This window comes from Zosterops lateralis, assembly GCF_965231275.1.
Source record: "Zosterops lateralis genome assembly, chromosome: 1".
Taxonomy (NCBI): domain Eukaryota; kingdom Metazoa; phylum Chordata; class Aves; order Passeriformes; family Zosteropidae; genus Zosterops; species Zosterops lateralis.
The window spans coordinates 14761751-14787663 of NC_139762.1; the positions used below are offsets into that span (position 1 = coordinate 14761751).

The 25913-nt window shown below is 37.2% G+C and overlaps 1 protein-coding gene across 12 annotated transcripts in view; it reads left to right on the forward strand.

Annotated features, from left to right (window-relative positions):
• Nucleotides 1-25913, forward strand: part of PARD3 (par-3 family cell polarity regulator) — a 444272-nt gene that overhangs the window by 192856 nt on the left and 225503 nt on the right. For 9 of the 12 annotated variants that reach the window (XM_083880512.1, XM_083880506.1, XM_083880515.1 and 6 more), the window contains one exon: nt 961-1092. The exons of the other annotated variants lie outside the window; for them this stretch is intronic. In XM_083880512.1, the coding sequence (XP_083736638.1) occupies nt 961-1092 (132 nt within the window). The remainder of the gene's footprint in view (nt 1-960; nt 1093-25913) is intronic. 12 annotated transcript variants of the gene reach the window in all.

The following is a 25913-nucleotide window of genomic DNA, read 5'->3' on the forward strand; positions in this document are numbered from 1 at the left end:
TAAATTATCTGATTTGGCATAAAGATAAACATTAAATAAACATAAAATAAAAATATTGACTTGAAAAAATGTTTCTGAAGGAAGTATACTTACATATGTTAGAGTATATTTAGAATTCTCTTTAGAAAAGCTAAGCAGAATTTAGCTCCATGTATTATTTCAGTTGGAAGGAACTAAGCTGTGTAAGCTCTCAATAACACTGACTTAGGCTAAAGGTAACTCCCATCATTAAGAATCTGCCTCTGTGCTTTTGTTGGCTTTTAGTGATCAGACTGGGTAAGGACTAATAACCTTGTAGGAAGATGTGCAGACAAATTCGTCAATTAAAAAGAAAGAGAAAAATTATCAGTCTCAGTAGGATCAGTGTATCTCTGTCAGCAAAATCTCCATCTGCTGCTGTTCTTACAAATGTGACTGTATTTGTATACCTTCAGGCAAACCAGGCAAAGCATTATTATGTGAAATAATGAATTCAAGTTTTGAACTCTATAGCATGCTTTTGTGATCTAAAGGACAGTACCTGGAGCACTGAGACTACTTTGATTGTAAAATTGATTACATACAGAGACTTGGGAAAATTATATAGTGGCCATGGTGGTCACTGAATGGGCTCATTTGGTACATATGCTCTCAGTGAGAATGACCTGAGGAGTGTGGTGCTCTGAAAGCCTTGCTGAGTATGTACTTGGGAATCTGTGCACTAGAGGTTTGAGGCTGGGAAAATAGGAAGGGAAGCATGAGTGGGTGGAGGATCTATAACTCCACCAAGGCTTTATTTGGGCGTCTCTGGCTTTAAGGAACGGGAGCTGTTGCCCTTGAGTGGCCGAGCAATCGCGCTGTCCGTGGGTCCAGTCCTTGGGTCCAGTCTTCCTTTTGTATTCGTTTAATAACCAGCTGCATTGTTAATGTGCAAGGACTGGTTGTTTTTTATAAGACACTTTTTTGTTTCTTTTAAACTAGAAAGATGAAAACTACAGAAGCCTACCACGAGATACTAATAGCTGGTCTAACCAGTTTCAGAGAGACAATGCTCGTTCATCGTTAAGTGCCAGTCATCCCATGGTGGACAAGTGGCTGGAGAGGCAAGAACAGGTAATATATATGTGTATATATATATATTACTTTATCAGTCTAATCTTTATGCTACTCCAAGCTATTATAAAGAAGTGTATTCTTACCTGACATGGGCTCTCTAAGCAGGATAGAAGCATCAGCAGTATGCTGACTAAATTTATATGGGATTCCTTCTGCTTCAAAAAAATTTTCATTAAGACCAAATTGGGCACCTGAAAATAATTTAATTTTTGAGTTCATAAACACATCCCTATAGTAAATGGTGTGCTGCTGTTCTTCACAATGGATACCAATAGGGTTATTTTAATTAGTAATATTTTGATAAACACTCTGCCATTGAAATCCAACAATAATACTGCATAGTAGCCAAATGTGGGTCAGTTTGGGCATACTTTTAAATGCTTGTTATTTTTAACACCATAAAGCATAGTAATTATAAGTTTAAAGACAGTATTATATTTGTTTAGTGTATATTTATGTTGCTTTTTATCTTAGGCTTTTTTGAGACACTTAGTAGTTCCCATGTGTGGTTGTTTTATAGCTTATTTATTTATTTCTTAATTTATTAATGAACTAGTAGTCACAGAGGTTTAAAGGTCTGAAATTCAAATTACCTAGCAGTCACTTCATGTCTTTGTATATGCCTGAAATTTTCAAAGAAGTTTCTTCAAATGTATACAGAAAATGCATCTTTAATATGGAAATTGGAAATACAGCAGCAAGCTCTTGTGTAGGGTAGTGCATATGTAAGATTATTACCTCATTTTTCTTCTTTATGCAATGTGCCATGAAAATGCTGAATTTTTGCATTGAACAAAAATGTACAAATTTTCTATTTTACAGCAATAGGACATAAACCCAGAATCTGTTTTATACAGAAGAGGTTCAAAATGAAATTTGCTATTTGATACAGCCCAGGCTTTGTTACACTGTACTATGTGAATGGAGGGAAAAGTTTATAATCAACATTGGGCTGGTGTCCTGGGACTGATTTCCTTCACCCACAAATCCCTTACTGATATTTGAAGTTCGGCATTGCCAAATCATAGTATACTCCAAACATTCTTTATTCAAGCCCATTCTTACTTTAAAAGGAGCTTAAATAATATCACAGAGTATAAAAAAACCTCCTCAACCTCCTCCCAAATGTGAATTAAGTATTTTTATGCCTTGTAATTATCTGCAAAATACTTATGTGTTCTATGAGAAAAATCCTGTCTTAGGTCTTTCTATTCTTTCCTCTGCACATTTAATGCCTCTGTTCCTTCCGTTGCTGTTTTCCTCCAAGAAGATACAGCGTTAGGTTGGATGAAGTGAGCTGCTGTCTCTGTATCAGCCTGTGTTGAAAGGGAAAGTCAGTGCCCAGATTTGAAGGCACCTCCTGTGTCAGTTCTGCTTGTTTGATGTTGTTGAGGCATATTTCCATGCATCATTAGATTTGCACTATAGCAGTTAATGAAACTGTTGTCTCAGCAAAATAAGTTGGATTAGAAATCTTAATAGTGATCATCTTGTAAAATGTTGGGTACATGAAATTTTAATATATTACATTTCGTGTTAAGCTTTGTGTTGATTTTAGTCTCTGAACAGCTTAACTAGTTCAATTTGTTCACCAATTAGGTAAATAATTTGCCAGTAGTGGTAGACTGGAAGCATATTTGTTACCAGAGTTAACTGTTCGCGGTTTGAAATTGTAAATATGATGTTTCTTTAGAGCAAGTTCTCTGCTTTTTGTTTTTGTTTGTTTGTAGAGGTGTTTCTTTATTAAGAGAGAGGGGTTTATTCTTTGAATACATTAATGATTCCACATGTACCTGGAAGATCAGGATCTTTTTTGCAATTTCGTATCAGCAGGATAATTAATTGGACTGAAACCTGTTTAGCAGGACACCCACAGAAAGGAAAGTTTGTTGAGAGAGTGGGACACACTCGAGGGAGGAAGGGAAGAGCCTGGTAGGGGATATAGTAGCTATAGATGGAGATATTCTTCCACACCTTTTGGCATTTTTAATATCTTCTTCAGTATCCTCTGTGAGATGGCATTACCCACTGGTTAAGCCTTCTCTTCTAAGAAGGGGAAGCAGAAGCAACGAGGTTACAGTCAGGCATAATCAATTAATTTAGCAACTTCCAGTTGTGTTCCTGTGTGCTTGGCAGAGCTGTGGAGGGGCTGGAGTGCTCTGTGCACCCTGCCAGGATGTGCATAAAGAGTAGCAGACAGCAGGTCTGGCACCCAGGGTAAGGCAGCAACAGTGCCAAGAAAGCTGTAGGGCAGAACCCATTACAGATACCAGGGGTATGAACAGTCCTGATCTAACCTGCCTTTATGGCTCTTTAGAGAAGGCAGTAGGAAACATTGGGTTCATCTTGCAGACTCCAGAGACTTTTTGTTGGATGAAGACTCTTCTGTCCAGGTTCAAATTACTTCTCTCAAAGTTGGCATCATCTCTTTCTTTTGAATATAAAGCAGGAAAGAATTCCAGGGTGATCTTTGCCACCTTCTAGAGTAAATGAACATTCACTGGAATTGCATTTTCAAAGTATGATATGCCAAAGAAGTGCAATTATTTTTGTGTGGACAACACCTCTAAATAGTGCGAGGGAGCAAACTGTAATTCTGTAGCATCCCAGCTCGTTCTGAAGATGAAGCAAAAAGATACAGTTTCTAGGAAACCATTATAAACCTCTGTAACAGGGCTTAATAAGGGCATAGAATTAGATATGTTTAAGTAGGTGTTAGAGAAGCAGTTCTGTAAACTTGTCTGTGTTTTAGCACCTAAAAATGGAGGAATGTATGAAGGCTGTTAAAATTTCTGGCAGTAATTACTTTTGCTCATATCTCTTGAGTTATACTTGGGCTCTAGTAAATTAGAGTGATACATCAAATAAATGGAAAAGATTGTCTGGTTTATGAGTCCTTTAAGGTCTTCTGGTTGTATGTGCTGGTTAGCTATATCTGCCTAGCAATTGTTCCCAGTTAGTTCCAGAGCCTTCTGGTTGTCCACAGGGCAAATGATCTATGTGTTTCTCAGTAACTTCTGGTATTTCTCAAGCCCATGAGATAAGTTATGTGAAACTCTGTACCAAAGAATCATTCCACACTATCGAAGCAAAAATGCAAATTCAGTTTCAGAATACATTTAGAAACGTAAGGATTTTTAAGGGACTTTTTACAAGAGCATGTAATGATAAGACAAGGGGGAATGGCATTAAACTGACAGGGAATAGGCTTAGATTAGATATAAGGAAGAAATTTTTCACTAGGAAGGCAGTGAGGCACTGAAATTAGTTGCTCTAAGAAGTTGTGGATGCCCCATCCCATCAGGGCCAGGTTGGATGGGGCTCTGAGCAGCCTGGTCTGGTGAAAGGCACTTCTGTCCATGGCAGAGGGGTTGGAGCTGTAGGTCATCTTTAAAGTCCCTTGCCAACCCAAACCATTCTGTGAGTCTATGATTGTATTTTTTACTCTTTCAGTGAATTAATTCTTTTTTACAGATTGTCAAGTACTAGGCAAAAAAAAAGTCCAATCTTTAATTTAATTCTGAAATATCTTGAAAAAGAAAAAGTTGGTTTTTATTCTTCGCCTGGCCCTCCACAACACCTTCCTTTTTCCCACAGCAACCAAACTTTAAAGAATAGTTGAAAAAAATCTTATTTTCTCTGAAATTTATTCATATATGTGGTAATGTCACTTTTATTTGAGAACTCTTTCTTCTCTCAGTTCATCTCAAGACTTGCTTGGGCCCTGATCAAATCTGGCCTCATGCTGTTTCATACCAGGGAGACATGAAAGAGAATTGTGAAAGAGTTAAAGTTTTCACCAATTCCTTAAGTTTAGGTACACAGAAACTTTCTCTCACATGGTCATTTTTGTTTTATTAGTCAAATATTGGAACTGACAGCAAACAAGACACCTTGAATTGAAACAGTGTATTCCTTGCTCGGCTGGTTGGGAATGGGTGTGAGGACAGCAGGAGAGGAAATTATAAAACAGCTTCACTTAAGTATGAAGCAGTTTATCAGATTTGCAAATAGAACAAGTTTAGTGTAGTTAAAACTATATGTAATTCTATATGCATATATATTTATACATTTATGTATTTGATATATATTTATCAGTGCATGAAAACAAGGTAGGAGATGGAGAAGAATTTCATAGTTATTACTGAAGAACGTGTATGATTCCTAAGTGCTCTGTGGCTTTCTGGTATCCAGCAAAAGCCAGAGGCTAGAGCAACTCAAATGCATTCTGAAATGGCAAGAGAAGGTGGTTACTACTGCTGTCTTCTTGAGCAGAAATGTTCTGTATGGAACTCTTCTCTAAGTTATTTTTGTTCATGACATCTGTCCATAGTAATCTGGTGCAGTTTCTCTGGTTCCTGTTGCAGCAGGATCAGACATGGAAGTAGCAGATGGATCTTGTATCTCCAGCTGTAGAGTACCTGCCTTCAGCTTGTATTTTCAGCAAAATAAGGCCTGCTTTTAATATGATTGAATATGCTCTCTTTAAACACTTGGGTACTATAAATGAATGCATTTCAGCACTGTCAGTTAAAAAAAAAATAATCAAAGCTTCAGAGGTAGGTTGGTGAATTTAAACCACTAATTTCATGTGGATTTGTCAAATTTTCATGTAACAACAAAACCCCTGATTCTATTTCATGCCTTAAGAAAGAAGGCAGCAGTGCAGCTCATTTCTTTTGTTTATTTCTAAATTTTTCATAGTGTTATGGCTAATGTTTATAGTTTTGTTTTCACTAGTGTACCTCTTTTATGCTTCTCCTTGTCTGAGAGGTGCATTTTTGGCTTTTTTTTTTTTTTTTTTTTTTTTTTTTTTTTTTTTTTTTTTTTTTTTTTTTTTTTTTTTTTTAATTTTTTTTTTTTTTTTTCCTTAGGTTTTATCTTTTATTGTGACTGTAACTGCAGTGGAAGGGTGTGTGAATTCTGTTTCATGGTCTGAAGATGGGGGAGGCTCAGGGGTGGAGGCTTTTATCTCAAACCCCTCACATGTAGAGGTTGAAACTGCAGTAAAAATTATTGTCATAAGGAGTTGAGTTTTAAGATTTGGAAAAAGGAATAGCTAGGCTTCAGTTAGAGAAATATTTTTTAACTGGTTATCTATTACTTTGTTAAATGTCAGGGTAGAATCTATTGCTTTCCTCTCTCTCCAAGGACCATGCACTTCATAATTTGTCTCTTGTGATAACAACCTTAGTGAACATACAACCATGGCAGCATATACATTATAAAATACAAAGATGGTTTTAAAGCTTATCATGCTCCCTATAAAGGATCTCTATCACAAAAATAGAGAAATGCATATGTTCAGAGCTCTACATAATGCAGAGAGCTGTCTTTTGTGGGGGGTCATCAGTGGAGGTCCTGTATGAAAGGTGGGGGATGTGTGTGTGTAACCCATGAGGCTGCCCAGCATTTGTGAAACTAGGCAAGAACACTGAGGCTGACCATGGGAGGAGTAAATGTAACCAAATATCATGTGTTTGTTTTTTTCTGGCTTGGCACATGATTTAATATTGAGTAATTTGACATAGTTGTAACCAGGGGCAGGTAGAAGAAGTGACCAGTGTACTGGTGGAGGATTTATTTAAGGTTTATGTTAATCAAAGAGTTGATTGGAAGACCTCAAGGTGCCCCTGCAAGAGTTCAAAGTCTCCCCAGTCCCATATTCACTTGCAAATAAAGGTTTTTTACTACTTGAGATGGGTTCTTGGCCCTGTGATCACACTGGCTTCCCTCTGATAGGGCCGTCAACACCCTGACTGCTACAGCAGTTGTTTCTTCTGGATTTTGTACAGCGGAGATGGTGGAAAGCTTGTTTTGGCCAAAGAATATTTTCTCTTAGCTGGTGCTGCTACAGGTAATTAGGTATTGACTGCTCCCTTTATTTCTTTATATTGGCAAGATGTGAACTATTTCAGCATAGGAGCTCAAATGCTCAGATGTAATGTAAGCTATTAAGTGCTGGCTTCTCAGCTTCCACTCAGCATGAAGAGGTACAATTACAACTCAGTAAGGGCAGTGGTCTGAGGCAGCCAAATGCCCTGTCTGGCTGCCAGAAGAGCACCCTGACATCTTGGAACCATTACTAAATACATGTGTTTTCCTTATTTTTTCCCTTTTTTCTTTGACTAATCACCCCTATTGAATATTTTTATATGTAGTGTAGTCAAAATTTTTATGCAATTTCTAATAGCATTTGACTTCCCATAACTGTTGTTGTGTTGGGTTATCACTGATCTGTATGGGACCACAATCAAGTAATTATTCTCTAGATTTGTTTCAGTGTTCTCCCTCTGTTACTTTTATTAGATAGGAAAAAATGCTATGCGTAGTGGGCTCCAAAATGAGAAACCTGTATTTTAGTGATTATAATGTAAGTACTTACAAAGACTATCCAAACTCCTGTTGTTTACCACTGGAGTATGGATCTGCATCAAGCTGAGGCGTGCATGAGCTCAGCTGGTCACTTCCAGGCTGGATGTGCTGAGCTGCTTCCAGCAGCTGAGCTCTGGTGCTGATGAGGGGCCCAGTTCCCACAGGCACGTCTCCATCTGGGAACTGCTGGAGCTGGTTCTGTTACATGTCCCAATGCTTGAAAAGGGGCAGGGAAGGGGAAACAAGCTCTTATGATGGGCATGTAAATTCTCTGTTTCTGTATTTATGATTTCTGCATTTTAAGGTTAAAATTTCCACCGTGCTTTTCTGTGGTGAGAATCAGAATCACAAGTCAATGTTCTAATTATAAATGTGACTTTGGATCTGACTTGATTCAGATCCAGATTTCTAAATCTAGCTCTAGTTTCCAGATTTAAAATCAATTTTGTTTTTAAGTCTTATCTTGATGTTTTTCTGATTTTTTTTTATGTCTACACTCACAGAAGAGTTTTTGTATCTCCTCTATTCAAAAGAATATCTGTTTTTTTCCTGTGTAAGCCTTAGAGGTGAATATGTTAATACAGATATTTGTTGAATATTCTCTGAATATTTATGTATAACCACAGAAACAAAGAAGCCTTAAAGAGAAAGGCTTATTTTTATGCCAAATGTATCAGTATGTACAGAGATAGAATCAAATTTCAAGATACAACCAATGTAGTATGTATTAGTGTGAAGAAATTATTAATATGGAATTTATAAGTCTGTGCACTTTCATAGAAAATGGACATTTCTGGACATGATCATAATTCTATATTTTGAAGATAGAAGACTTCTTATTTGTCTTGGAGTCATGAACAGATTTGAAGTTGTTTTTCAGTGCTAAGAATTTCAGTTTATATGAGGTAGGAGGTTGGAATAAACAGCTTTATTGCTTGGGGACAGCTGTAGTGGTGATGCTTTTATAAACACTGTTTCATGCTGGCATCTATCTTGTTCTCCTTTCAAAAATAATATGTCATTTCATACTGTGTATTAAATAGGTGAGACAGTTGGGGGCTACAGTCTTCTTTCAGTTATATGTGGCTGTGTAGATATGAATCCAGAGGCAGAATGTAACTCCATATGTGTCCACATTAAAAAATAAAAAAAATAGCCAAACCAAAGCCAGAAATTGCAATTTTACAAAAATACTCATGGTTTTCAATTATAAGCAGGCAGATGATGAACTGGTCTGAAATTTAAAGAATCAACAGCCCATGTTGGAAAACACCTGGTCCAAACTTTTGGGGAAAGAGAGCCTAGGTGAGACTACCTGATATCCTGTCCAATCCTGTCTTGACTACCTGCAGTGATGGGGACTGTATCATGTTCTTAGGGAGGGTCTTTTGATGAGTGATTGCTCTGATTATAACAAAATCCCCCAAAAACCTAAACTAAACTATACCAAAAAAACCCCACCAACAAATCTTTCTTGTATTAAGATGAAATCTTGCCTGATGCAACTTATCTTCTCTTTGTGTGTTCTCTCTGTGAAGAGAGAGCCTCTGTCCTCTCTGTAGCTACCATTTAAGTACTCAAATAATGTGATGAGGTCCCCCTGAGCCTTCTCCAGGGAGAAAAGACTTAACTTCCTCAGTCCTTCCTCCAATGTGTGCTTTCCAACCCTTTAATCATCTTCATGGTTCTCCTCTGAAACTCTCCAGTACATCCTTGTCTTTCATGGGCTGTGGCAGCCAGAACTCAACACAGTTCTGCAGGTGCAGCCTGACAAGCACTGAATGGAGTGAGACATCAGAACTCTGTCCCTGTTACTGTCTGCTATAAGACAGTATACTATTTGCACTCTGTTTTGCAGAAACTTTCTGGAAAGTGTTGTCACACATGAAAGGCATTTTCTGACTTGCTAGTAACCATAGACTGCTATTTTTCTGCCCTTTTGGACCAAGCTATTGAAATAATCCTGTTGTTATGGTAATTTATGGTAATGAATGTACCATACCAGCAGTATAAATAATACACTCTGAAATTGCAGAGATATGCTGTAGGAAGCTTTCAATTAATTATTGCTTTTATTTTTTGGCAAATATTTTGTGGAACAATTATATCTTGTTCTTTTTAGATTTCTGTCTGTCCATGGCAGCAGGTCAAATAATGACATCTGACAATCCATTAATGGCCCTGGAAAAGCATTTTGTCAAAAGATGTGTCCAGTTTGTTTTTTTTTCCCTTTGTTTTCTTTCTTCATGCTGTGAAAAAGGTTTATCTTCTCATGTGTTTACTTTCTACTCCAGGTGTATATAATGAATCCCCACTACTTGTTTATAACAAAAATGCTCTCTGTTTTCATAATTTGCTTGGTGGTGCTACTGTGCTGTGTCTTCAGTAGTCCTGATGGGAATGTGGCAGGAGTTAGCCCCGTTCAGCCTGGCTTGGGGGGTGATGGTCACAGGTTCCCCCTGCACAGCCCTCCCTGCCTGGGAACGAGGGGGAGACGTGGCCCTGACACAGCCGAGTGAGCAGCACTGAGCAGGAGCTGCAATTACAGACTGCCAAAGTAATGCAGAACTGAAATACATTAGTAAAATTAAAATTTTCCTCATTCCCTCGGTGGGTAATACAGTTAATGAAAATAGATCTAACCAAATTAAGATAATTTATTTCATTAGTTTACGGCACTGTAAAACTTTTCAGGGCAGCTCAGCTCTTCAGTGCAAACCTGAAGTAGATGCAGTTCCACTGTTCACTTCAAAGACCACAAAGGTTAAAACTTTTAAGTGTATTAAAGCAATTCTGTTAATTGTGTCTATAGAGGATTCTCCCTTGCCCTTCTTGGTAAAGTATTCTTAATTTAAAATTCACATTATGCTCATTCTGCATTCTAGCTTTTAACCAAAGTGTAGATATGTGATTACTTGTGTCTTCAAGGCTTAAAAAGAAAATATGCATTTTTGTTTCAGAAGGTGGTACTGGTAGTACATGGTATTGATACTTTACCTTTTTTTCCCTCTTTCATTTTGTGTTCTTATTTTCTCTGCTCTACCTTTCTCTTCTTCCTATGTACCTGCTTAATGGTTTGCAATACAAATTACTATGGGGCAGGAGCTAATACCTTGGAAGGAAAGAGGTGCCATCTCTACAGTCCATTCTCTAAATCCCCTTCCTGTTTTATTTTGTGCAGTCCTCATGCTGGTTTTTTCTATGTTCTATCCGAAAGACATTTTCAAAATTAGATGGTTATTCCAGATGCTGTGGTGTGTTTGTGTGGTTTGTGTGGGTGGTGTTTTGTTTTTTTTTTTTTTTTTTTTTTTTTGTTTGTTTGTTTGCTTGTTTGGTTTGGTTTGGTTTGGTTTTCTCACAGAATCATGGAGTGATTTGTCTTGGAAGGGACCTCTGCAGATCACATAGTCCAACAACCTGCTAAAGCAGGTTCACCTAGACCAGGCTGCACAGGATCATATCCAGGCAGGTTTTGAATATCTCTGGAGAAAGAGACTCCACAAACCCTCTGGGCACCCTTTTCCAGTGCTTTGTCACCCTCAATGTAAAGAATTATCTTCTTGTTCCTTTTGAATTATAAGAAAACCTAGGATAATTTACTTGGTTTTGGTGTCAAACCAAGCTTTTATAAGCCTGCAAGCTTTCAGAAGCCAGACTGGTCTTAGCTTATGCTTCACATTAATTTAATTTTTAGTTAATGTAATTCACACTGTAGAATTTTCTTGACCTTTAATGGAAAAATGAGTGCCTTTTTTTTTTTAATACTCTGATTTTCTTCCTGATACATTTTTTTTTAATGGCTTGTGTTACTTATTTTAAACTAATATTTATATTATTAATTTCTAGTGAAAATTTTGCTTTTTCTTACACTAAAATAAAAACACTTCATACACTAAAATAAACTTTCCTGGACCAGAATATGGATGTGAAAGCCTCTTGGCTTCTCATTATAGTTTTTAGGGGAGGTTCAGGTAAATCACCTCTGAGACCTGCAAATCAATTAACTCCGAGCAGAACAGAAATAAAGACAAAGTGGTTATTTTGGACAAGGGAAAAAGATTTTATCGGAATGGGAAACCTATCTTTATCTAATTTATTGAGTAATACCAGGATGATTTTAATATTTTTTCTTTCTATAATTTTTTCTTTCACTTATTGTGAGGAAGGTGCTTTCAGAAAAGGGCCAAGTTTGTCATTTCTGTTGTGGAAGTGATAGTTAATTTATCCTCCACTGATGGAAATAGGAAAGATAGTTGTTCTTTAAAATCCTATATGGACAGGTCATTTTAATGACATGGTTGCACTTTGCTGTAAATGGGAATGATACTGTGTAACTTAGAGTTAATAATTGAGTTATGTGGAAGTAATTTGTCTGGATTTTTGTTTTATTTTGGTTTTAAATTTAATCTTGATTTTATTGCTTAAGTATGAGCATTTCATTATTGAATGTAGTACTCTCTGGCTGTATTAAGTGGTTACTGTAATTTATAGGATACTTGGAGAAATGTCATGATTCTCATGAAGCGACCCAGCAAGATTTAGGGAGTGCAGCAAATGAGTGAATGGAATTACGTAATATGACCTAATTGATGTGAGATACCATAAGATTTTAATTTATTTCCTCAGTATAACTGGGTGAGAAAAGAAGATAGGCCAGCCCTGCCAGTTCATTCAATGGCTGATTTGAAAATAAGTCCATTCTAAATTGGAGTTGCATATGAAATGGTCAGCCTCCTATCTAGGGCCAGGGAAGGGACGAGCAGGGAAAACAGGAACAAAGTTGATTAGGAAATGGAGCTGTATGAAGAAGTTATTTACTTCTAAATATATCACATACAAAGCAGAAAAACCAAAAATAACTCTCTTTTTAGTAAATACTTTTATTTGATCTTATGTAATAAATAATTAAAAATCTTTTCAAAAGACCCAAGAACTTACTGCCAGTTGCCTTGTGGCGCTGATGAGGGTTTTACTGGGACCCCGTGCCAAAGGAAAAACACCAATATGTAACTGATGCAGTTACTGTGGGTGACGGAGGTTCCATACTCAGAATATACAGAATTAAAGCAAATACAGCACAACTAGTGTTTCCATGAAGAAGCAATCAATTGGATGAACAAAAGAGTTTCTGTAGTAAAGATTTTACTTTTCAAAAAATCTCTACTTTTAATTTTGATCTCTTGAATGTGATATTTTAAGAATAAGAATTGTTGCCCAGATTCCATATTAAGGTATTGCTTTCATGCCATCTGTGTGTGGTTACTTCAACTTCATTTGGATTGAAATTTTTTATGCTTCTTTTTCCAGCCAAGAGTTGACTATTTATGAATTTGAGAAAAATCAGTTAGCTATTATTTTCATTTGCCATTGAAAATATCGCTTGTTTTCGCAGTTTAAAAATCAAGGTGATATACATATAAAATTATTTCTAAGATGGGAGGGAAAAAATTACTCTTTGGTTTGTGTATAGCAAGCATTTTACATTGTAATGGAATAAACACATGAGGAGTGAGTATCCTGTATTATCAAAACCTCTGGTTCTCTTACTATTTCTTCAAAATACTAGGCAGGAAGCCAGTGTTCAGTCACTTTGTTTCAAAACTTAATTTCCTCTTCATTTTGCAATACCCTCATTTTCTTCAAAAATCTTTACTTTCCCAATGTGTAGGAACTCATGATTGCTTACAATTTCCACTTATTTATCCAAAGCACAGACTAAATTAAATGTCCCAAAAGAAAGTGGCCATATCTGTGAGCATCTCTGTTTAAAATTATTGAAAGTTGCAATGAGTATTCCTTCAGCCATTTTTATTTATCTTGGTTTTCTAGGTACTAACTGTAACAACAAAGCACAGATTTCATAAAGCAAACCCATCAGTAGTTCTCCCTTGTAGTTACACTTTGCCACTATAAATAGCTTTCTCTTCATGAAAACTCTTTTGACTCATCCTCTCAGAACTGATGGATTTTTCTGGTGACTTGAAAGTCTTGAAAACTGTTCTCCATGCAAATGACATAGTATTATATTTCAGTGGGATAGTGTGTATTGTAGCATTATGGGTAGGTTAAACTAATGTAGTTTAAGGACTCTTGACAATTTTTTTCTTTAAATTAACAAATGTCAGTCTTACTGAAAAACTGAAGATTGGGTAGGAGGCATTTCAGCTCCATACTGGTGTGTCAGAGGACAGCAGAAAATACTGGGATGTAGGCTGGGAAATATGTAGGAAAAAACAAAGTTGATATATCAGAATCAATGTGAACCCACATATCTACCTACACCATTGCAACACAGCTTAATGACTGTTTAATTTTACGGCTTCTCGTGTTTGAGACACTTTGTGCACACAAAATAAAAGGAGGTGCAGTTGGAGAGTTGTGCCCTCCCATGGTGGCCCCTGGGGCTTTGAGCATGTTGGAGTCAGGCACGCTTTGACTTGTCTTACTCCAAAGCCAAACCTCAGAAACCTTGGGTGAAACCAGAGCAGTGCTTGCATCTGCTGAGTGCAGCTGAGGCTGTTTTGGGTGGTGGGAGTCACTTCGAAACCAGCCCTGGGGCTGTTTCAGCAGAGCAAACAGCAGCTGCTAGGACTGCCTCTAGCTGGGTGTTCTGGTGAGAAGTGGTACCTCTCTGGGTCATCCCAGCCAGGAGACTCTACAAAAGATAAAGTTCATTTGATTTGTGATGCTGTCCTTGTTTGCCAGTTAGAAAACTGCAAACCTTCATGTTCATTTTATAGCTCAGCTTTGTTACTGCTCATCAATATTAACATTAGAGTTAAATGAAGTACAGGTCCATACTTGTTTGTATACTAGAAATACAGAGCAATTAGTTAACTGCTCATTTTTAGGGACACTATTTCGAAGTGTTGACATTGGTGACATGCATATATATATGTATATATGATCATCTGTATGTTTACATGTGTCTGTATATAACTTCTAAAACTTTCAGACAAAGCTTTTTAATGTAATTTTTTAAAACCCCCCCCCCCATATTGCTGAATTTTCAGTAATTTTCCTTGTATCTTGTGCTTGATAGCATCAGTAATTGTTTTAGATAAGAAAGTGCCAAGTGTAAACTTCTGCATACTGGAAGAGGTAGTAAATATTTTTTTATTTAACTCTTGTTTTTTAGCCTTGCAAAAAGCAGTGGTCTTTATAGTTACGTCTACAGCTAGCCTGAAATGACAGTGATGGCATAAGGTTCTGTGTTTGTTCTGTCATGCAGACCAGCAGCAACTGAATTCATTTAACAACCTGGAAAATTGGTCTTACATCATGTGTTTTTTAAAGTGATAATAATAATAGTAATAATTATTCAGATTTAGATTCTAAGAAGATCTTTCAGGAAAGGCTGAACTTCAAGCATATAAGTATTACACATCAATTTCTCGATTTTCAAATCCTGGATTATTTTTCTTTCCCTGATTTAATACCAGTAGTCTAAACTGGGATAGCTTTTAGGTAATTGTGGTGATTAAAATCTAGGAGACCCTAAATAGGATTGGGAGTCAGCAAAGCTATTAGTGTGGCAATGTTTAACAACATGGAATCCGGGAAGCACAGTTCTCCTTGCATCTGGAGCAAGAAGCTTGCGTATCGTTTCAGGAAGGAATGTTTCAGAAATGCTCAAATAACCAGTTCATGCTCAGTTCTATAGTATATAAATCTGTAAATGGATTCTGCAAGTCACCTCTCTAATCTCAGTGACAAAGTTAATCTCCCCCCCTCCCCAAGACATTAGTTTCACAGTGTGGGATAGTTTAACTTGCTTCCCTTCTGTTTTAGCAGACTGGCAGAGCAGATATCCCGGTCCCTGACACATCATTTTTTCTCCCTACAATACAGTGTACTTTGGGGCTGTAGCACAGCAGTAGACTGGCCCAGGAATCACAATCTGGGATTATTGTCTTTGTGTATCCTCAAGGAGTAATATTTTAAAGTCACTGCATCTGTTGGTACTTAAGAGCATGATTTTTACGTTTAATTTTTGCCAGTTTTTACCATCTGTGTGTCTGTTTTTTGGCTCCTCGTTTTAATTTTTCAGTTTAATTTCTCAGTTGCACTGGGATTGCTTTCTCTTTCTCACACATGCTCTTTTTGAGTCATCCATGAACTTATATTAAAAAAAAAAAAAAAAGAAAAAAAGAAATTATTTACAGCAATTGCATAATAAAATTCTTGGCCTTCACATTTTGATTTTTTTTAATGATCTCTTTATATTGAGTCTCCTAGTAAATGCACGTCATTTTTGGAAGTGAAATAACTTATTAGACTTTGTTTAAATTTAAAAAAATTACTTTTGGATTAAATTGAAGCATTTTGGCGGGAAAAGCTAGCTTGATCACATTCAACACATTCTAGTCTTTCATAGTCATTTAGTTTTTAATGCCCAGGAGGGAATAATTTTCTTGAGAAATCTGTGTTATAATCATAAACAGACATAATTCAGTAATTTTCTCATGAAACATTGGCTGAAGTTCTCGCACTAATGACTCGAAGCTCACACAAGCGGGAAGGTTTTTGTTTAAATTCCAAGAAAAATACTAATGAAATACATTAAAATAGAAACAAAATATACATGCAGTGTGTTACAGGCTGTTTTTAATAAAAATGATGTATCTTCATCAATTGAATGAATGTCTCACAAATTCAGGCATATTTTAGCATTTCAAGAATGTTCTGATAGTACTTGAGTCATTCTCTCTGCTTATCCCTGATAATTTTTTTACAAAAAATTACATTGTGTAAATAATTTTTTAATGTACAAGGATAACTGTATAGCACATCTATCAAATGTTTTACTTCTGCATGCATTTGTGAATATTGGAAACTCCACAGTTGGTGTGATCTTTTGCTTGACTTATATATTTTCCTTCTCACTTAAAATATAATACATTCCTTAAGGTCAAATTTAGTGGCTTTTTAAAAGCATGCTAGTTTCTTTTTAGCCTTTTTCAAATATTTTTAACTGAGGATTTTAGAGTTTGTATTTACCTCCTGGTGTAGTTGCTTGCTCTTAGTTGATTTTCAAACCAGAATATGAACTTGTTTTCCTTTTGATCTTTCCCCCCACCTTGGTTTCTAATGAATATTTTGTGTGGTGCTACACAAAACACTGAGTAAGGATTACATTAAAATTCCAGCACTAGCAGGTAAAAACATGTTCCTTTTTGAATATGTGGCTCCTATAATCTATAATACCCCCTCTCTTTGTGTGGGCTGCTTTGCATTATTAACAATATTGTAGATTATCAAAAGACCAAAAAAAGTAAAACTTTGTTCACCTGAGAAACTTTTTTTTGAAAGGAAGTGTTGCTGTGAATTTTCAAGGAGCATAATTAGACGTCTTCTGTTCTGTCTGCATACACCTATAGCTTTTCCTAAAAATACTGTAACCACCTTTTACTGTGTTACAAGATTGGAAGGACATGGTGATTTTTCCTCTAGGTATTTGAGATTTCATTCCTACTCAAGTCTTGTTGTGTCTTGCTGTGAACTTTTTTTGTTTGTTTTTTTTTTAGAGGAAGAGGTCTCTTAGTGCTTATTTTTAATTATCAGTTGTCATTAAAAAAATTGTAGTGGTATTTTCCACATATACTGGTAGATATTCAAACTGTATTTGAGTGGTGCCAGATATGATTTAAATCACATTTTTCCAAATTCAAATTCTAAAATTTTCCCCAGCTCTAAGGATTTTATTACTGAAGAGTTTAAATTCCTGATTTCCTGACAAATATTCTGTTACTGTAAGTAAAGAGAAAAGCTGAAGGAACAAACCAGTATTCCTTTCCCAGTGCATGTGAGAGATGTGCATGTTTTTACTTCTCTGTAAAAACATGGAGTTGATTTAGAGTTGATAATATGTTATCAAGAGACTGGTGATTATTTGTTATCCTGTGGCTTGACTCTTAAAAATTCATGTGTTTTCAGTTGTAAGAATAAGAAGCAGGATGCTTTCAGTACTATGGTCTGTGAGAAAGTGCCAGTTACCTCTGCTGTCTTTTTTTCTCGCCTTTTACATGGAAAGCAAGTTGTCTCATATTCTCATGAGATGGAGCTGTAATACCATGAGAAGAAAACCATGCATGCATTGGTCTTTCCATAGTGTCAGTTTACTTTGGGCTGAGAGAATTCAAGTAGTATTAAGTATTCCAAATGCAATGATGAGAGCAATCCATCTGTTTCCATCAGCATCCCCTCTGAACTGGACCCTTGCTCTTACCTTGAATTTCAACTAACTGTGTAAATCTAAGGATAACCTATATTTGAATGCCAGACACTCAGCTGTACTTTACTGTATATTTTAAAAGGCTTGTGGGAAGCTTCATGTAAACTTTCGTTTTAGGTAGTTTCCCAGCTGACTGGTACGTTGAATTAATTGAGAATAGGAAGGGCTGGTTCAATTCATTTCCATCCCTTGTATCTCAGTCATTTTCTGCAACGATGCATAAGGATTGATTGCCATAGCAACAGTGTTTTAGCTTGTACTACTGTGAATGTGGTTAATGATAATAGAATTATCTACTCATTTTAAATCCTGTTATATTATTAGGTCATCTGAGCCGTCCTCTTGCTATGTATTGAGTTATTCCCTGTAGCCTATCTTGTAGTTCTTTGTCCATGCTGCTTTTACATGTGTTGAGCAGTGGGGATTCTGCTTCTTCCCTTGGGAGACTTTCGAAATCTGATATATCACTCCATTAAGGATTTTTTCCTGGTATTTAGCCTCATTTTACCTTCTTTCTTCCAGCTACATGGATTTGTTCCACATGGAAGTTCTGTTCTTATCTTCTTCCCTATCCAGCATTTAATCCTACTTATTTACCTGTATCAGACTATAACAGTTCAGTATTTGTGTATTTCTTATAGGATTTTCATATAGGGAAAAGCAGGTTTATAAATATATCCTTTGTTCTTCTTTACTGCGTCATTTTGACAGGAAGCTCCCTAGTACTCAGCTACTATTTAGATTAGTAAATAGCTGACAAAAATCTTCCAGCTTTCCCATGTTTAACTCTGTTTGCTGCAGCATACACACCACTGGATGGATGGTTCTTGTGTGGGCATTTGTGCCTCACTCTCTCTGATGTTCACAGTGGTCAGTGGTGAGTGGGAAGATGTAGGTTTTTTTTCTCATATAGCTGGAGAGATGTTCCTTCATCCTTGCTACAAGTCAGCAGAAGTCCCCTCTCTCTCTGTCCTTCTTGTATGCCCAGGCTAATGGTGGATGAGCACTGGTGCCTCTGTTCCCCTCCACATCCAGGTTGCACACTTTACTCTCTGGAAATTTATTCAGTGTCTAAACCCTTTCTTCCTACATGGTTTTTCCACCGTAGAGACATATTTTCTAGTCATGTCCAAAGAGACATGCAAGTGGAAATGCAGTTGTCTGCTCCAATTCAGGCATTTCAAACTCTGTGCTTCATGAAGGTGAAACAGACCAGGAATTAGTTTAAAACCAATAAAATACAGTACTTTTCCATGCAATGTGGGTTAGCTGCCTATTAACTGCAAATATATTGCATCATTGGCCCACTCCACGTCTGCTTTCTCCAGTGTTGTTGTGGAGCTGGTAAATAAGACAGGAGTAATGTAATCCTTCCAGTAATCTGTTGTTTTCACTGCTACTTATGCTTTTTGACTAATTTTGTTCATTAATATTTGATGTTATACTGTTACCCATTTTCTTTTGTTTTATTCATCTACAGTATAAAGAAGTACTTATTACATTAATATTCATCCATACTACCCCAAGAGGACCAAAGCCTAAAGGGAATTGCTGTTTGAAATTACTTTCAGAGCTAAATTTGATGCAAAATTATTTCAGCTGCAGTTAAAACCAGATATATTAAATATACCTCAGTATTATCACAGACTAATTATTTAATGTATAGTTATTTTTGCTGGGTTGGGTTTCGTTTTTTTTTTTTTTTTTTTTTTTTTTTTGGTGGTTTATTGGTTTTTGTTTTTGAGAAGTGCTACTTTTTCCAAAATTCTTCCCTTTGAAGCTTAGGCTAGATTACATTTCTCAGAATTCTTTATCTTTCATTTATTCATGTTTCAATTTCCTCAGTCACCAGGATTCTCAGTTCACCAGTGTAATATAGTGAAGTCTCACAAAACTCACTAGATTATGTTTTAAAATACTGTTTTAAACCTAAGTTGTATTTCACTGGCAAATTTCATTGCTTTGTTTTTAATTTACTCTTCTATTGTTTAGAATACATGTGTGCAAGATATTAAAGTTATGTTGTTTGTTTGTATTTAAATCAAACTGCAAAAAGATTCTAAGTAATAATACTAAGGACTCATTCTGAGCTGTAAATGGATGAGGATAGACCACTAAAAAGAAGAGTCAGTAACCTGCTGATTATATTAAAATAAAATTCATAGGTCTGGAACAAATCTATTTTGTTTCTCCCCATTTTTTCTTCAAATCATATAATCTTATGAGAACACCATGAACTTTATTAATTTCAGTGAGGAGCCTTTGATACTTTGTCACAGAATTTTCTAATTTTTTTTTCTAAATTGGTTTTGCCTTTATAGTAAATCAGTTTTAATGTAAGATACCATGGCCTTTACCTTGTTTCGAAGGTTCACTCTCTGATTCCCTCTTCTCATCCTGTAATGATAAAGATAGATAATTTTCCATTTCCCATCTAGTCAGTACTGGTAGATCAGTATTGTCCTTGTACTGCCCTCTGGCCACAGCAAGGTGCTGGACGGGCCCAGCTACATTGTCTGACACTCCATGTGTTCTGTGACACTGGAAAGTCCATGTGGCCAAAGGTCTTGCCCAGAGATGTAGAGAAAGAAGCTCTCAGTGCTGCTTGATTTCTAAAGTCACTTCTTACCAAAATTCCAGCACTTGCTTGTTCTTCAGGTTTCTTCAAGCTTTCCTTTCATAGTTTAAAGTAAAAAGCTTCAGAACAGAAAGGTAATAGGACTTGATTCCTATCTGGTTTCCTAAAGGTATTTTGTTTTCCAGGTTCAGAAAATAGGTTTGTAGAGTTAAAACAAAATAAACATTTCTTTTGGGAGGTCTTAGACTGGACTAGCTTCATTGATTGGCTCACCTGGGATTCAAATGTGATTTATGGGAAATTGACAAGTTCTTGTACTTGAAACCTTCAGCCTGCCTTTAGCAATTTTGTAACTGATTAAGTGACAACTAAGAAAACCCTGTGTCAAAATCAGAATGTTTAAATGTGGGGTCTGTGCTTTTGGGGTTTAGCAGTGTCTATGTTTTTTTAATCCTGATCAACGAACCTTTTTCTAGTTCCTTACTGAATTTTTGCTCCCCCAAATGCTACTGTTTACCTTAAAAAAAGTGTTTATGTAGACATCCATGCATACAGTGCTATGACTCTGATGAGAAGCACTTGGGTACATGCTTCCCTAATGTGTCTATGACTTCTTTATTTTCACCTTTTTGGGGGTGGGGTAGGTGAAGAAGAATTCAACAATAAAGTGTAGGGGTTTTTTTCCCTTTCTGTTTATGCAGAATACATTTTTAAAATACATTCAAGAAATAGCATTTTAAAGCAGAGTTGCGTCTCTGTCTTAATTTGGTTTCCTCTGAGGAAGATGGTAGAATTTTAATAATTCGTATGAAGTTGTTTAGTAACTGCTTTTGTGGTGACAAATGAAATTCTGCTGTAGATTAGAAACTGGCAGGGAAAAAACAAATTACGGAAAATAGGTCAGCAGTGTGCAGGGGCAAGAGGGATTCATTCCTGGAAAGCCTGCTCATTTTGAGAGAGGGGGAGCTGCTGATATAGCAACTTCAGTGAACAAGACACAATTATTTAGATTAGTTGAAAATAGGTAGTATTTTGAAGGAGGTAATAAAAGAGGGATGATATTAAAAGAGAGACGGACATAGTGCAAGTTACTGAATGCTGAAATGAGTGCCTTGAGCCGTTTTTGGGACTGCAGATGAGCAGTATCCTCAAACAACAGTCTGAGGCCGCAGCAGTAGAGACATTTTCAGTCGTCTCTGCTGAAAGAATCAGTCTTGGCCATGCTTTGCTTCCTCCCTTGTGCCTCCCTAAGCTTTTATGAGGCTGTTAATTAGACTGAACTGGACCAGCCTGGGAAATGTAACCAATTAAAATTGTTTTTATTAAACATTAATTTTAATTTAGATCTTTTGTATAATGATACAAATGCTTGAATAAACTGAAAGGAGAAGGTGGACAGAGGAATCCAGTGCCAGACATGACCATCTGGGGAAGGGAGAAGAGGAGACTGCTGCTTTCAACAAGCCACATCTGTGGTTTGTGCTGGCCTTGCAAGATAATGAAATGCCAGGCTGAGGTGTTATTATGGGCTGCAGGATGGAAATACAATTGCTTGGAAATGCTGTACCACCATCACACATGCTGAATTCAGTCCAAACTGCTCTCACTTGGTGTGGAAAAGGCAGGGAAAGAATTGCAAATGGAAATAAGATCTCTGAGAAGAACTTTAAAAAGAATTAATTTTATTGACAAGCTGGGATCTCTTCTGCTGCCACAAATGGCACTGAACGAGTTATTTCTTGAAATGCTCTCCTTTTTGTAACAGGTGGTTTACAAAGTGCCTCTGGAGCTGTGGTTGTAGCAGTTGTGTGATACCTACACTTTGTTCCTTGGTACATTTTAGACCAAGAGGTTGTCTTTGGTGGTTCCTGGGTAGCTTGGTGAGGTAGTGATGATGAAGTTTGGCTGTTGATCGTGTTTCACCATGTGTTGTGTAAGGGTTTTACATGTCAGTGAGCAATGTATGTGTGCTGGTGCAGGCCTAGGACCAAACTGCTCCAAGGGAGTCTGTGCTTTTCCCAGCCTTTCTCCAGCCACCATCCTACAAGAGGCAATGAGGCCTGTGCTGCTGCCTTTTTGGTTAGTTCAGGGAGTACATGTGAATATTTTATATTTTTCTTAAAGTAAGGCTCTGTCTATCTCAGAAACATCACCCAAAACTGAAAGCATCTAAGGCTGGAGATGAACTTCAAAAATAGGGAAAGAAATCTTTGGTGCCTCAGTTTCCTTGGGTAAATAATTTGGAGAATAACCTCTAATCTTCTTCCTGTGGGTGCAGTGAAGCTAAAGTAATAATTGTCCGTGAACTGCTTTTGCCATACTATGCTGGAGGGCACTACAGAAGTACTGAGTAGTATTTATTTTAAATTTGATTTAATGCTTTTGATTAAAAAATGAATAAAATTGTCATAGACCAGATTGTAACCCTGTAGGCACTTGGAATGGAACTTTTGTAAATGAAGCATTTACTGAGAAGTTTGAAATTGTTTTTCATGTTGATTTCAACAAAACAAATTGAGCAAAGGACAATGAAAAATGCTATAGCATTTTCTGTTATTAAAATGGTGAATTTGTTTGGTGCCTAAGGTAAAATCCATGTTGTGCAAAAGACTGAAAAAGAAAATTTTACAGCATAATAGAGAAACGCAATTGAAGCAATTTTAGTGGAGTTTCTCAGTGGAATGAGGTGGCAAAAAAAGTGGACTGCAACTGTGAATTCAGTGAAAGAGAAGTAAAAGACAAAGCTGCAAAATGGTGAAATCTCATCACTCAAAATTTCATAGGAGCTGAGAGCAGGCTTGGGTGCCTTGTCCCTCTGTATCAAGGCCAGGTGTCCTGCATCACCCTCACAGTGCTGGGGCCTCCTTCTGGGTCTTCCCTCTCTGGGAACTGGGGCCAGAACCTTGCCTGGTTTTGTTCTCTTTGGGAGGGAAGGGCCACACCGAGCCATGTGGTGTGGGTGACACTCTGGAGGGAAGGGATATGCCAACCAGAGGGAACTGGATGGGCTTGAAAGGTGGGCACATGCAAAAATCAGGAAGTTCAACAAGGCCAAGTGCAAGGTCCTGAACCTGGATTGGGGCAATCCCAAACACAAAATACAGGCTCAGTGAGGAATGGTTTGAGAGCAGCCCTGAGGAGCAGGACTTGGGGTTGTTGGTTAAGGAGGAACTGGGCATGACTTGAAAATATGCATTTGCAGCCCAGAAGGCCACACATGACCTGAACTGCATCCAAAGCCCCGTGGGCAACAGTGAGAGGGAAGTGATGCTGCCTCTCTGCTCTGCTCTCTTGAGATCCCACCTGGAGCACTGCATCAGCTCTGGGGCCCCTCATCATAAGAAAGATACAGACCTGATGGGGCAGATCCAGAGGAGGCCAGGAAGATGATCAGAGCTGGAGCATCTCTGCATGAGGACAGGCCAAGGGAGTTGGGACTGTTCAGCCTGGAGAAGAGAAGGCTCTGGGGAAATCTTGTAGCACCTCCTTGTACTTAAAGGGGGCTTAAAGTAAAGCTGGAGAGGGACTTTTTGCAAAGGTATATAGGATAGGAGAAGGGGGAATTGCTTCAAACTGAAGGATGTTAGGTTAGAAGGAGATTCTTTACTGTCAGAGTGATGAGGCACTGGGACATCCAGAGAAGTTGTGATGCCCCATTCCTGGAAGCGCTCCAGGCCAGGCTGGATGGGGCTCTGAGCAGCCTGATCTATGAAAGGTGTTCCTGCCCATGGCAGGGGATTTTAACTAGATGAAGTTAAAGGACCATTTCAAACAAAACCATTCTATGATTTTTATGGTTCTTTGGGCAAAACTAATGGGGATTGTAAGCAACACAAAGACAAAAGCTTTGAAACTTGCACTTTTTAAAGGAGACAGAACTCAAAGAATATGCCTTAAGTTTAAACTCCCACTAATGTACAGACTTTTGCCTTATTGGAAAACAGGTATTTTAATCAAATTTTTAAGAAACCAAGTCTTCAGTGGGCTTTCTGATGTAATTTCTGAACAGTCCTGAGCCATGCTGAGAAAAATATCCAGAATTGAATTTTGTTATTAAGATGCCTGTGTGAGTAAAATGATGTTTTGTGTGACAGGGAACAGGGTGCTATACTTTTACCTTGCTTCTAAATTGACTCTTACGTTCAGTGCTCCGGGGGATTGAACTGTTCTGTACTTGGCTGAAGCTAGCGAAATCCTTGCATGCTGATACAGATCTGCAAATCAAGCAACAAGGGACCATTTCAGATTAAAAAAGAAAAAAAGAAATGAATAAGGATAAAAGAGCTATGAGACCTGTTTGAAAATTGCCTAATGACAAATTCAAGTTGCTAAATAAGAAATGCTTTTTGTATTCTTAAAAAAAAAAAATCCTCAGGATGAAAATCACGGTCTTTGAAAAGGTGAGGTGAATAATAATATATTCAGGAGTGTTACAGGGAAAATGTGAAGTGATTGATACAGAATTGTCTCCTTTCCTTTCCTCCTGTCTCAATATCAAGGGGAAACTATGTGACTTATCTATAATACATCTCAGCAGAAGTCTTTTAGATCTCTAAACTTATAGGTGGAGGCATGTACACTTGGTTTCCTGCAGGGAAAGTGTGTCCCAATTTCACGTTTCCATTGTCATTTTTTTGGCCTTCAAAAATCACAGAGGACTTAATGACTTTTTTTTTTTTTCCTGGTGTCTATATACAGAATAAACTAACTTGTCAGATTAAAGGGAAAAGTATTTAAAATTCTGTTGCCCCACATTAGTTACAAGCAGGTGAATTCAGTGTGGATCTATTTATAGGAGAACTAATGGATGTGCCTAACTTGACCTACTTTAGACTACTCAACAGAAAAAAAACAAACACAATATAGTTGTAGCACTGCCATGTAATCTGTCTTTTTTCTGCCTTAAGAACAAAATAACATCTTTGTTGTTGTGGCCTTCTAAATACTTATCTCTATTTGGAAGCATATCTCTATATGTCTATATCTGTCTGTCTGTCTATCTGTCTGTCTGTCTATCTATCTATCTGTGTGTATGTTTGTTTCCTGGATGCCATAGTAACAATCCATGTTAGGAGTATATTGTGGGGTTTTTTTAAGTTCCATAGGCATCAACTTCTCCATATCAAATGAATGTTTCTGGTACTGAAATCCCAAAACTATATTATCTAGCATTGTGGAGTTGGAAGAACTCAAGTTATAAAAGAAAATTAGACTTTATTTTGTAAAAGTCACCCCTGTTGTGAAAAAATTCAAGTGAAGCACCTTCTACCAGAGCAGGGGCAGTTTCCTCTCTGTGTGCAGGTATTACATGAGTTAGCAAGGGGTATTCTATAGGAGCAGTGTATGTATCAGTTACCACACTATGAAAGGGAAAATAAATTGTATATGAAGCCATCAACCAGAGTGTGTTTGTTACATGCCTAGTGCTACACTTATGTTGGTTCACCATGTGGGGATGTCTCTGTAATTGAGGTAATTCCTGCATTATGCAAGGTGGATGATAACCAGGCCTGGCCTTTGGGCTGAACTTTGCAGGGGAATTTGATTATACATTGACCTATAATTGTAGCCTTGTTTCAAGTAAAGCTGATAACTATTTCCTTTTAAGATATTTCCCATGATTCTGACATC